A 14,034-nucleotide genomic window follows, 5' to 3' on the forward strand; every position below is an offset into this window, starting at 1 on the left:
AGTCTCTAGTGTGTAGTGCAGTTTGAGTTCTCTGAAGTTCTTCCATAACACAGGACAGGTGCCCGACACCTGCAGAGAACAATCGCCGCTCTCTTTCTGTGGTGGGACTTGTGTTAAAGTCTTTTTTTTTTTTTTTTTTTTTAACCATCTGGACTGACTTACAACTTCCAAACTTCAGAGGACAGGCGTGTGCATCCATCGGGAAATCCTCCAGGTGCATGGGGCACTCGGCATGGATGGTCAATCTGATATGGGGGGGTTAGACGAAGAGAGACAAGGAGAGAAAATATCTAATCAGTCAGGCTGCGGCATAGCGGAGGTGTACGTTATGAACTCATCATGACACATGTCAGGAATGAAAATATCCAGCGTGTGTTTTCATGAGGCCTGAGAAGATGTCTATTCTGCTCAGACTCAGTCATAACTCATATAAACATGGTATGAATTATAAATTTGATATATGTTCAAATAAAGCAGGAAAACATCAGAAGAAATAAGTCAGGTATCTGCAAGTGAGTTGTGTTCACGTGAAAGACTTCATACTTTAGAAAACGAGGGGATGCGTATTAAGTATAGCCCCTGGATGGTATGCAAATTTAAATAAAGAGTATGAAGAAAAATATTACTTTGTCTCCTCTTTCCAAAGTAAAAAAACAAAGAAAATCTACTGCACCAGATTTTATTTCATGGGGTCAGATGGCCCAGCAGTGAAACGCATTCAGTAAGTAAACAGAGAAATGGTGCATATTATCTCACTCATACATGTTTAATCGACATGGGGATTACATTTGCTGAGTTCAAACAAAGCAGCATCCCATAAAACCATTCTGCAGAGGACTAAGTGGACAACAAACTGGGTTACTGTGACTCACTGAAGACATTTGTAGTACATGCTTTAGTTCCAGAACTGGGTAATTTGACCAAAAGGAATGAGTAAATAAATAAATGTCCTCAATTCCTTGTCCTCTCATTTCTCAAACTATCCACTACGGGCAATGAAGCTGAACTGAAACTTTAATAACTATAATATACAGTGTTTATTTTATGCACCAGTACAAATTTTACAAGGCTTATAAACCTGTATAACCCTGTTAAAGTCATTACGAAATAACCACATTAAATTGTTCAGTTTTGAAACCCAATTTCAGGTTGCAGAATTTTTCACACGTTACTGTTCAATATGAACCAGACTCATAGTTGATAATTAACACCTTGTGAATGCCTGTATACACTGGGTTCATTTTTTCACTGTTTTGCCTCCTCTCTGCTGCTGCCTAATTACCGATAAAGAGCTCATATAAAGTATGAGTATTGCATGTCATAAATCAAATGTGTGCAAATGCATTGCCGCGTATCATACAGCGCTTAACTGCCAACTAATTGGCTAAATCCATCTCGTGTTTAAGCTGTGCTGACATTTTGACTGATACAAAGGCAAAATGTTAATAAATAGACATTAGAACAGTGAGATATGAAAATTAGACTAACTTTGATCATGATTACAGCAAAGGAAGCTGTTTTTGTACACTGACAGAAGATATCAAGGATAAAAGAATACCAATATCTGTAACATTATCCAATTTGATATTGCTACTTAAAAATAATTTGTTTAAAATACAACAGTATTTCTATTCAAGTAGAATACACAGCTTAAGAGGAGACTGTATTTTATATTTTACCTCTAAAGACCTAGAACTATTTTTGTGCCAACTTCTAAATTATTAATTTTTTCTATTTATTCATTTTTTATTTTAATATTGTCCTGCATTTTTTGTGAAAATAAAGTATTTTCCTATATTTAATTTACTGATAATGTAGATGTTAATTACAAACTCTGTAAATTCAAAGGTTATTGTATCAAAAAAGAGAAAATTGCTGAATAAGTGACTTTTTCAGCAAAATATATCAATAACTTAATGTAAATACAACTAGGCCTAACTACAACCATCAATCAAAAATCATTTGTAGTGAATCTTATAGAAAATGACTGTTTTCATGTTCCTTACTGAGTCTCTAAATGTTCAAATGGGTCATTTCTGATGCAAATGAAAAGCTTAGAAACTGAATTTTCCTGAATTATTTAAACGTATTGATAGGATTATGGCTTCAAAAGTTATTGAACATTTTAATGCTCTGAATCCCCAGCAGCTTCTTAGGTCTTTAAGGTTAATGCATCCCAAGGCTGTTGCTAATGTCACAATGAACATTATGCTTTTAAGGGTTTGTTCATAACAGCAATGAGTATGAATATGTGAACCTGAATTCATCTACTTGATACTACTTTGTGTCCTAATTAAGAAGAAATATCACTGCCTTTTATTTATTTAACCAGGAAGTCCCTTGAGATAAAATCTCTTTTTCGAGGGAGACCTGACCAAGACAAATGAACAAACAGAATATAAAACTTACATACAATCGATGATACAACAGACCTTGGATGAGGACGTTTCTGTTTTTAACTTTTCATAAATGGATAGTCTATAACTTGAGGCAAAGTGAGGGTGAATAATAAAAGAGCAGGTCTGCATCAGCTCTGTTAGTCAGTACCAGCTCCCTCATATCAAAAATAATGATGCAGTTCTGCAGAATGAAGGCCCTCGGAGCATTTGTCAGTTCAGATGCTGCAGACGTCCTGATTAAACGGATTTACATGTGTTCAGTGAGGACTGTCAGTCAAACTATGATACTAAGGAGACGCACCTCACACATCTTTAAAGTGGGGTGGATGTACTTTTTAAAGCCTAATACCTGCGCAGTGGGCTCAGGCAAAATGTAAAAGTTACCCATCTTATATTTTACAGAGCTAAGGCCTTAAATGAACACTTAAATATTCATTTTAGTAATCATCATTAAGTGTATTATTATATACTAGCTTTTACATTTCACAGAGCTTATTTAAATAAGAATATTAGTAGTTTTAATTCTTAATAAACCCCAGAATCTGAATCGAGCCCAGTACACAACAACTTCTGAAACTTTAATAAAAAATTGTACTTCCATGACTAATAAGCTGGTTCCACAATGCCTATTTGCCTCTATTTAAATGAGACTTTTCAGATTTTGCATTACCAAACTATCATTCATCCTCTGGTTACACATTTACTTGGTAATATAAACAAGACGATCCTTGTGATACTCCCATTCGAGCACAGATGCCTTTCTTGGCCTTGGTAGAATTGCCACTGCGTCGGATCTACTCATGTGGGACCACGAAATTGCATTCTTTCACCATTTCATGTTCACCCTTGAAAATCAATACTGACCTTGGGGATGAGCATCATATGAATTATTATTTTTTCTATTTCTAGGCGGCTTCAAGGCTGTGAAACAAAGCTGCAGAAAAGGGTTGTTTAACTTAAATGATGTATGTCTACATGGGCTTAAGCCATTACTTATTCCTGCTTAAAGTATCATTCCTTGTCAGTGATTGCTATCCTGAAGATAATTATACTTTCTGAGTGTGACTGCCTTGGCAGTCGACACTATTACCAGTGTTTTTAAGGCACAACAATAGCGATGCTTTAATCAAGTGACTGTGTGGCTGATTAAAAGTGGCTGCTTGTCAGTTCTGTGACACTCAGCGACAAAATGATTTACATAACTGCCATATCTGCTCACCAAACCTTCATGCTTAACTTCTTTCAACACTTAATGATCTGTTTGCTTCCCTTTGGTTGACTACCGTTGTGTGATACCAGTCTTTAAGTGAAAACATCCGCATAAGAGAAACATCAGCTAACCTCATTGTGTACAGAAGAGTGCCGTTGTCAACTAGCCGTAGCAGTTTGTTAGGAGTTGTCATGTTATGAGCCACGGATTTCTTTCCGTTGTGGAAAAATGTATCAGGAGTCCAGATCTTGCTGGCGAGCAGGTTGTTGAGCGGTAAAATCTGCATTGGCCCATCAAACTTCAGCCTCTCGTCCCTCCAACTCTGACGGAAGAAGACATCGATGGTGTATTCCTGAGGGAGACAGAAGGATTGGAGTGATAATGATAATGACACTGAACAGTTGTAAATATGAACCCTTATAGTGCACTACTTTGCACATACTATCAGTGTAAATCATTTCATTTGGACACCTTTTACGTATTCTTTGTGTTTTTCTTTTTTTCCCCCACACCTACAGTTTGTTTGTTCTGGTGTGAATTAGTTGAGTGTTGAGTGTTTTTCCCCTTGGTTTCATTTCTTTACACTTAGAGCTGCAGCTATTGATTATTTTCTTTGATTCAATTAAATGACTGTTTGTACGGGCGAAAAAAAAATTAACACGTGGAACCAGGTACAACAAACCCCGCCTTTCACACGTATTGTAGCGTATTTTGGCATCAATCCAGCTGATGTCATCATGTCTATGTGTGTGCTGATGTCAGCATATCAATTGCCTCTACATATGTGCCAGGTTTGAAGTAAATTGAAACAAAATTGATGTTTTTATAGACATTTGAAAAGTTGTCATTTATAAGTAAAATGGACAAAAAAGATTTTAAAAAATCATAAAAAATATTAACTTTGACCTACTTTTCCCAAAATATAATAACATCTATTCTGGGTCACTGACAATCTATAAACCCAATTTGGTATGAAGTCAACCAATAGTTTTGCTGCTAGAGTGCTAACAAACAAACAAAGAAACAAACTGAAACAAAAACAATACCCCTTACCTCCCCTTTGGGGGGCAGGGTAAAAATGTGAAACTGACATGTTTGCAGATGACAAACAACTTTTTTTTTTTTTTTTTTCAGAACCAGCTGAAACAGTAACCACAAAAAGTATAAAAGTAAAAGGAGATTGGAAACAAAATATCAATCTACAAATAATAATGGTACATATTGTATAGATCCTGGCCTCATGCGCCTCAGAATAAAGGTCTGTGTGAAGCACAACAGCGGAACCAATGTTTAGCGGCAGTGAAATTAAGGAAACAAAGCTTCGATTCAGGAAAATTGTAATCAAATTACTGTTTCAGCTCCAGTTTATGTACACTAATGACTAAATCGGAGTTAACCAAAATACATCACTGGAAATTTTGTTGCCTTGACTTCAAGTACTGCAAAAATAAAATGGCAGGAGTGTTGAACATAAAAGATTTTAAAAGAATGGACATACAAAAATAGAAAACACTATTTAGGGATACAAATCTAAATGAATTGCACATGTATGTTTCACATACTGTAGTATAGAGGCATCCCATAGTATTTCTGGTTATTTCCACGATGCAGTTCACTGAATATGCAGGATAGTCTTCCACAGACTCCACGTTATTAAAGTTTGACTTAACAGAGGACCTTTTTTCAGTTGTAGGGGTTCTGTTGGTTTTACAGACTCTTTGGTCACTGTGATTTAATAGTTAAATGATTTATGGGGCACTGCATTCCCACAAGTGGCCACTAGATGAACAGGCAGCAAAGATGAATTGGAGCACCATATTTATCTTTCTTATTACATCCATGATTAGTGCATAATTCTGTGAGAGAAACATGGATGTGAAATTGAACACAGAGCAGAAACCACACCTTGTTACTGGGCTGCAAAACTAATTGCCCCTCGAGGATAATAAAGATTTCCTTGTCCTTGTCCATTTAGCTCAAACTTATGAAGTACACTCTGTAGTTGGGTGTTTGTGTGGGTCAGAGATGACTTATTGTTTTGCTGTGATTACTGTGTCCACAGCTGCCAATAGGAAATATGCACTATAGTTTGATTCCAAGTGTGAAGACATTCATAAACCCTCTGCACATGGGACTAGCATAACCTGGTGCCTTGATTTAGTTTATTTTATTTAACAGCGACCTCATACAAAAAAAACACAAATCTCAGAGAAAAAAGGTGTGGTCCTCCAGATTTAGCTGCAAGCTAATTTCCATCTGTGGAAATCACCCATGTCTGTATTTTGTGTGGATAAGTGATGTGTGAGTTTACTGACATTGTCCTCCAGATACGAAGTCAAGGCTCACTGTTGATAAGATACCACATAATAACTGTTGAGCCTGTCAAAAGAGAGAATAATGTTCCTTACTGCATGCTGCCATGCATGTCATCCATCTGCAGGATTTGAGCTTGGTCTTTCTGTGAATTGTAGGTGTGTGAATTCTTAACAGGGACATAGGCAGAATAAATGTGTGGATGCATCTAAAAATGTTGCAACACACTCCAAGTCACAACTTGGACAGGACAAATATCATCCCTGGACATCTGTGTTTGTTCAATGTATTGTAGGTGGAATTTTTCCTTCATAAATTAGGGATATTGCAGATTGGCATCGGATTAAGATCACAGACGTCCTTTGCAATTATCACAGTATCAGAGGTCTGAAAGTAATACTAGCCATGTGTGAATAGGGCTTTCGATTCGCTCTGTTTTTGGCCAGTTCACACTATGCAAATGAGTATTTAATAATAACTGAGCAAAGTTGTTATCTAAATGATTACTTTTGGCAGCTGTAGAGATGTGACGCATGTTTTGCCTTTTGTTTTCTTAAAAAAAAAAAATCTCAGCAGCTAAAACACAAGAAGTGCCAGTCATCCTCTTTGTACCGGGTACAAATGACACACACATTAAGTATGTATTGCTTGCTTTGTAAAATATATTGTTTTTATATAAGAGGATCATTACAGCTATGTTCACAATATAGTATTAAAGCATAACAATCGTCTGAGACACAGATTAGCTTCAGTAAAGCTTGAATATATCTGTGTCATGTTGAATTACTAAGCTGCAGTGTCATTCTTGTGTTTTTACCAACGCATAAAAAAACAAAATTAAAGCTGCAAGCAGCATCGGTCGGGACCTAGCACTCTGGCCCGGTTCCACCTCCCATCCATGCTTTTTTTTAGCAGTTATAAATATACAGTTATTAATACACATTATTTAGCATTTTTAATGAGACTTTTATTTTGAAAAACCCTACTGTGTGCATGTGTGTGTGTGTGTGTGTGTGTGCATGTGCATGCACAGTGGGGGAAGTTAATAATACTCATTATTTAGCATTTTTAATAAGGCTTTTATTTTGAAAAAGCCTTCTGTGTGTGTGTGTGTGTGTGTGTGTGTGTGTGTGTGTCTGTGAGAGAGAGTCAGTTTGAATGAATTGAAATTGTACAAACACTTGAGTGTCATAAAAGTGGGGGAAAACTATTAATACTCATTATTTAGCCATTTTAATAAGGCTTTTATTTTGGAAAAACCGTAGTGTGTGTGTGTGTGTGAGAGAGAGAGAGAGAGAGAGAGAGAGAGAGAGAGAGAGAGAGTTTTTTCTATTGTGCAGGTTGGATTAGTAATAGTAGTAGTTGTGTCACACACACACACACACACAGTTGCTATGGGCTCTACAGGGTTGCTAGGGACTCTGTAGAATTGGAGAGAGGTCAATCACCCACTGAGTCTATCAGTATTTAAAATGGGAGTCAGTGGTCAGGATGGGGGGTGGGGCAAACTGAGGGGGGAGGGACAATCTCCTTTTAAAGACTTCAGCTGAGAAATTACAGCCAGGTGAGGAGAAACATGGCAGGTGCACCTGATAAGCACTAACGACCTGTGGACAAGATCCAATTAAGAATAGTGATGTGCAGAACAATAATGACATGTCGATGTCTCCAATACAGATCTTTACACTCTAGAGATTCACAAATCAAAATATTGATACTTTTGATACTTCGGTCATTTGAGGTAATGTATATCAGGAACGCAGTGGAAAGTAGCTCAACTATTGGGATTTTGCCCAAATTATATGTGAGTGGTGGGAACTACTTCTTCTGCCTGGGTATGTGTGTACTGCGTCACACTTCAGTCAGTCCTTCCCAGCCCTAAGATACCTGGGAATGACTGCCACTTCTGTACCAGCAGAGAGAGCCTTCTCAAAGGCAGGAGAGGTTCTGAGCAAAAGATGGAACAGACTAAAGGGGAATACAGTAAATATGCTGTTGTTCCTTAACAAAAACTTGTGAATAAGGGAAAGTGTCTTTGTTGGATCCTTTTGTTGAAGTGTTGCATGTTCAGTATTTTCATATTTTATGTTAACACGTTAATGTAACGTGGATTTACGGAAGCGTATTGCATTCACACACAAAAAAAATTGGCTATTTTTTTCCGAATTAATGAGATAATTATCTTGTTAATTCAGAAAAACTCAGTTTTCTTGTCTCTTATTTTTTTGTGTGAATGCAATCTGCTTCCGTATGGATTAACATGTAAGTTTTCATTTTTATAATCGTTCTGAATAATTAAACAATACTTACTCCCATGTCTTATATTCTTTATGAAACTATGATTTGAAACACACTTTTTTTTTTTTTTTTTTAAGATTTTCCAGACATTAAGTGTATTTGTACAAAGTATCAGATCAGTATCGCCAATACCAGCCTGAATTTCACTCTGGATCAGAAAGGAAATCCCTGGTATTGAACATCACTAGCAAGAAAGAAAAGAACTGTGGTTTCTGTGTCTGGAACAAATGACGCTGACAAGATGGGATTTCACTAAATCCATATATATATAAACTAGAAAAGCACTCGGAGAGCGCAGACCTCTGCCAAGGCAGATCAATCCCCCCCAACACCACCAAAATTTAATCATTTGTTCCTTGTGCCAGTATCAACATTTCCTGAAAATTTCATCAAAATCCGTCCTCAACTTTTTGAGTTATCTAGCTACCAGACAGACAAACAGACAGACAAACCCAGATGAAAACATAACCTCTGCTGTTACACTTGGAGGAGGTAATAATAATAGACAGTAAGCCTATCTCTTGTCCACCCCTCTACCATGTGTTGTTGTGGAATTTTCTGGAAAAGACAAAACACACAGTCAATGAAAACTTGACATTCCTACTTATGGAGGAGACATCGGAGTCCATGTTAAGTTAACTATGAAACCACCTCAAACAAACTGCTGTTAATCCATAACTGTACATCCTATCTCCAAATCTTGCATGTGAGACTTGTGGTGAGTCGTGTGAACATATCAATGTATAATATGTGGAAAAAAGTCAGAACTGAATAAGCAGTGATTGTGGGAATGTGGAGTTTGTCAAATATGTTAGTGAGAGAAATTTAACATGGGAGTGAATGAGAGGGGTGACATAGGCTTGGCAACTTTTAGGGCTCATAAAAAAAACAAAAAAAAAACAAACTAAGGCAGCAATGACAAAATTGCGAGGTCATTTTTTTTGACAAGGGTTTACTCTATCTTCGTTGCTATTTAGAAGGTGTTACAACAAAAGGCATCAGAGAAGATGTGTTTTTTTTTTTTGAAGAATGGGAGTTTTTGGGCAAGCATTTTACTTTGAAAGGCAAATTGCCAACTTCCTGTTGGAGTTAGCTCATGGGTGTCTGCATATGATTTGTAGGGCTTGATGAGACAAAACGCTTGGTGTTCGTTTCATGTCTCTACAACATTCCTACTGGCCACTAGGGCTGTTTTCATGTACCTAGGTGGCGCTAGAGAGCACATTACTCTTCTCTCTGTGAGTTAGTGGAAAGGGCCTCTCCCTTCAGGCTCAGTCTCTAATAATAAAAACTGAATGCAGGAAGTAAACAGTCAAAAGGAGTTTATTTGACATTATTCATTCATTAGGAGTCGGTGTCGTAGCAACAGTCTTCGTGCATCAGCTGCATATGGCGGCTGTGCAGAATGAGAGCGGCCTTCATCAGAGTGAGATGGAAGTGAGCTGTCTGTATCTCATGCAACAGTACACATTATTGGTAATCAATAAAAGGCTGCCAGACGTGTCTTCTGGCTTTGGCTTGCATAGTGACTTCTTTGCTGTACCTCACCAGTGAGCTGGAACTGACTGTTCTTAAGTGAACCCCCTCATCCCAACACAGAAAAATGATAAAGTAATTTCTCAGTGGCTTTAACAACAGGAAGCCAGGGGAGGTGTAAAGCTTCTGTTCAGCTCATCAGCAGGATGTCTGCTGATTGATGCCATTGACCTACTGATGGCCCACAAACATACATTACTGGAAAACAATTACACTGCATCTGTCCTTTTAATAAAGCCCACAGAGAGGTAGATGGACAGATAACAGCATAAATATGAGAAAAGTATTTCACTTCAAACACTGTCTGATTTTGTTTTTTAGTTAAGAGTGTATGTTCAGTATTCTGAGTTGTTGTCTAACCTCTCTTTGTGTCTTAGAAAAGACATGTTTCAAAGAATAATACTGTGTTCCCTTTTTAACTAAGATTGGCTGAATTACACGCTCAGAACAAGCAACAAACAATTCAAGGTCAGAAGAATGACGAATGAACACAGCAACGTGGACACTTGGACACACACCATATGGTGATTTATTGTTGTGTGTCCTGTGTGTCTTTGACTAAGTTTCTAGTTTGTTTCATCTTGGCCTAGAATGGCTCTGGAGCATTTAAAATTCATTTCCTCAATTGTGCCTATGTAATGTTTTTTTTTTTTTTTTTTTTTTCACAGTGCCTTTTCTTTATGTGATCCATTGCCAACATCTCAACCCAAGTCCACTAATGAATAAAACGACAACTGGATGTTTGGCTCAGCTGAGTGAGGCCATCATTTGTTTCTTTTGGACAGGAAGTCCTACAAAAACAGGGATTAATTTGAAGACTGAAAGACATGAATGCAGAAAAGTATAGTCAATCTCTCCACAAGGCCAAATGGCACAATCAGATCCAGTGCCAGCTGGTGTTCCTCCAGGGCTGACTGGGTGATTGATTTCTCCTTGACAGAGGGGATGGAGAGGAGCGTCTACCCACCAGTACTGTTTCAAATGACTTTTTTATAATGCTGAGGGTGATGAGTAGATTCACTGTACCAACTACTGTAATTAGCAGCAGCTGGGTTATAGGGGAAAAAAGTCGTTTTCCTTCACCACTTCTTCTAATCATATTATTTTTACATAATAGCAGTAAGGTATAGAAGAGCCCATGAGACAAATGAGACTTGATGGTTATTGAGCATATGCTTAAGATTAACTAGGCCACCAAGAAAATGTACAAGTACACCATGTTTATAATTGATCGTTTAAAGAAACAATATGCAATATTTATGCACGCTTGTGGGCTTCGGTGATGTTTGTGTGTTCAGCCGGTCATTTATTTCTAAGCTAATGGTAGCTCGTGTTGTCACTAGAGGAGCAGAAATGAGGCATTGAGGCACTCAGGAGAAAGCATAAGGATTTTCACATAAATCTGACTGGAGTCTTCTACATAGAAATCAATATACAGGCTGAGACAAATGCATCCACACATAAGAGGGTTTATTTCAGGAATAGTGTGACAGACTGTTTTAAAATTTGGTGCAAATGTTCTCTTGGACTCGAGAGATGAAGCGAGTGGAGTTACGTCGCCAAAAGTCACTGTTAGGTCCCAAACATGAGAGAACTGCATGTTTAGGATGCAGAGACAGTGGAGACATCTGATTGCAGCCCACTGACTCTTTAGAAAGAACAAAGGGATTAGTATATCTGTAATTCTTTGCATACATTATATATCACATCGTTATCTATTCAAAAGGTTTTAATGTAATAAACCTACATCAGACAAGCAGATGAAAACCATAAGAGCATGTCGTTTACTGGAGTTACAAGCATGATTTTCCATCACACTCATTCATTATCACTCATTACCGTTTGACCTGATCCACCCCTACACCCCCTGTCGTACTCTCAGTTGCAGCTTGTGGTCCCAAAAAACTAAAAAGAAGCTCCGTGGGGACTAGGGATGGGAATTGTTAAGAATTTAACGATTCCGAGTCAATTATCAGTATTGCTTATCGATCCGATTCCTTATCGATTGTCCTATCGATTCTCATTGGGTGAGGGAAATAAACAGTACAAACGGGTGTCTTTGGATTAACTGTCTTTTATATTTCCATCTCTGCACAGAAAATATAAGATATACAATGTGTACAAATAATAATAACAGATGATGCCGGGCCCGGTTTGGGGGGGTGGGGGGGCGTACAGTGAAAGTGAAACTAAAGACGTTTTACTAATTCGTCTATTGTCGCATTTCTACTACGTGGAACCAGTTCGACTCGGCTCGTCTCCCGTTGTTGTGTACCTCATTTCCTTTCCCTTCTTACCTTCGGAAACTTGTATTTGAGGAGTTATGACCTTTGTTGTCCACACTGGAACCAGCCCGGCGTTCACTCTGCCGCTACATTCACAAGCGCCGCTAAGTAGCTTATCAAATATGTGACATTCCTGTAAATGATTCACATGCTGTGGACAAATGTTTGAGGATGTTGGAGGGATTCCACCCTTTTGAAGACATGGAAGCTTTGACAGTGTTCCAAGTAAGTGGACCTGGTGTCGTCTTTTTAGACCGTTTCTGCCTCAACGCCATGTTGGCTACGTTCTGACCAAAACAATGCAGCGTATGTGTGACGTCATCGCGCATGCACAACGAAGGTGGAATCAATAAGCAGAATCGTTAAGCAGGCAGGCAAACGATTCCAAGGAATCGAGCTACTAGGAACCGGTTCTCAAAAAGAACCAGTTCTCGATTCCCATCCCTAGTGGGGACCGTGCCTTTTCTGCTTCTACCCCTAAGCTGTGGAACCAGTTGCCTTTAGAAGTTAGATATGTTCAGTCTCTGCCTCTATTTAAATCACATCTAAATATGCACTTTTTCTTCTTGGCTTTTAATCAGTGAGTGAGAGAGGGTTTTTTTTTTTTTGTAATTTTTAGATTTCCTGTTGTTTTTAGCAGATTTGACTTTGTCTTTGTTTTTATGATGGTTGTATTTTGTTGTACTTAGCCCACTTTGCATCTTGCATTATCACTGTTTTACTTATTTATTCCCTTGTTTTATGATTCATGTACCACAGTTTGGCCAACTGTAAAGTTTTTAAAGTGCTTTTTAAATAAAGTTGGTATGGTATTCAAATCAGGTTTGGTAACAGGGTCAGTGCAAGATTTACTTACATTACAAATCTATTCATATTTTTTTTTAATTAATGCTTTATTCAAACATGACAGTGTAGATCAGAATATAGGTGCATCTTAAATTATAATAGCAAAAATTCTGTACATGAGTGCTTCAACAAAATGTCTTCAATCTTTAAACACTGTTTATCATTGTACTTACAATTTACCAGTGGTTGTAGACCCCTCACTCACCTGTGTAATGTATCCTTGGCCTTCATTGAGCTCCCAAAGATATACTCATTGGTTGCCACTGATCTACAAGGCTCTTCTTGGGTTGTTTCCATACCTATCTTTTTTTCTTTAAAGAACCAGTAACCATTAATCCACACGGACTTGTGACATTTATTATCTGAATGTTCGCAGGGTTTGAACTGAAACGGGGGAAGTGAGACCTCGGTTTTGTTGTCCCCTCTGTCTGGAATCCTCTTCAGTCGGAGCTAAAAATACCAGAACTCAGTCCACTTCAAGTTTTTCGCTTTGTCTTATAGACGGAGAGAATCCTTTGGACGTTGCCTGTGTTTTTAATTGTCAGCTGATTGTAACCAAATCTGTAAAATTTTGCTGGGGACCTAAACTACATTGCACTTTAAAAATGTTATTGCTTTGGGTTATTACTATTTTAAATATATTGTTATCACCGATCTTTTAACCTGTATTTCATCTTGGTGTGTGCTTCTGACCTCTTGGCCAGGGCACCCTTGCAAAAAAAATCTCAATCTCAATTATTGTTTTTGTTTTTTTTTTTTTTAATCTGGTTAAACAAAGGTTAAAGAATGAAAATAAAATGATCATCTGGACAACTGTCAAGTCTGCAGTCTTGATTGTGTAGCCTACTGATCCAGACAGACAGACCATTTAAAGGAGTGATATTTTGCTTTTTTAAATGGAATTATGCATTTTAAAACATTTCCCTGTGGTTTACATATACTGTAAATGCTATGCATGGGTCTGAATTCTTTATTAATTCAACTCCACAGGTCCATCTTCAACCCTATTCCTGAGTAATGACACCAGAAAGGTTGTTTTGAGCGCTGGCCCTTTAAATGCAAATGAATCACTTCCCGCCCCACCCCCTCCAGGTTGTTGACTGTGCTGCTCTGTCCTGTTCAACCAACAACTGAACATTTTAGGTCA

At 37.8% G+C, this 14,034-nt stretch overlaps 1 protein-coding gene across 5 annotated transcripts in view; it reads right to left on the bottom strand.

Annotated features, from left to right (window-relative positions):
- Nucleotides 1-14,034, bottom strand: part of gabra3 (gamma-aminobutyric acid type A receptor subunit alpha3) — a 137,330-nt gene that overhangs the window by 22,715 nt on the left and 100,581 nt on the right. For all 5 annotated transcript variants that reach the window (XM_030154007.1, XM_030154004.1, XM_030154005.1 and 2 more), the window contains 2 exons: nucleotides 3,741-3,961; nucleotides 163-245 (listed from right to left, as the gene is read on the bottom strand). In XM_030154007.1, coding sequence (XP_030009867.1) covers nucleotides 163-245; nucleotides 3,741-3,961 — 304 coding nt within the window. The remainder of the gene's footprint in view (nucleotides 1-162; nucleotides 246-3,740; nucleotides 3,962-14,034) is intronic.

Source organism: Sphaeramia orbicularis, chromosome 14 (genome assembly GCF_902148855.1).
Source record: "Sphaeramia orbicularis chromosome 14, fSphaOr1.1, whole genome shotgun sequence".
Classification (NCBI taxonomy): Eukaryota; Metazoa; Chordata; class Actinopteri; order Kurtiformes; family Apogonidae; genus Sphaeramia; species Sphaeramia orbicularis.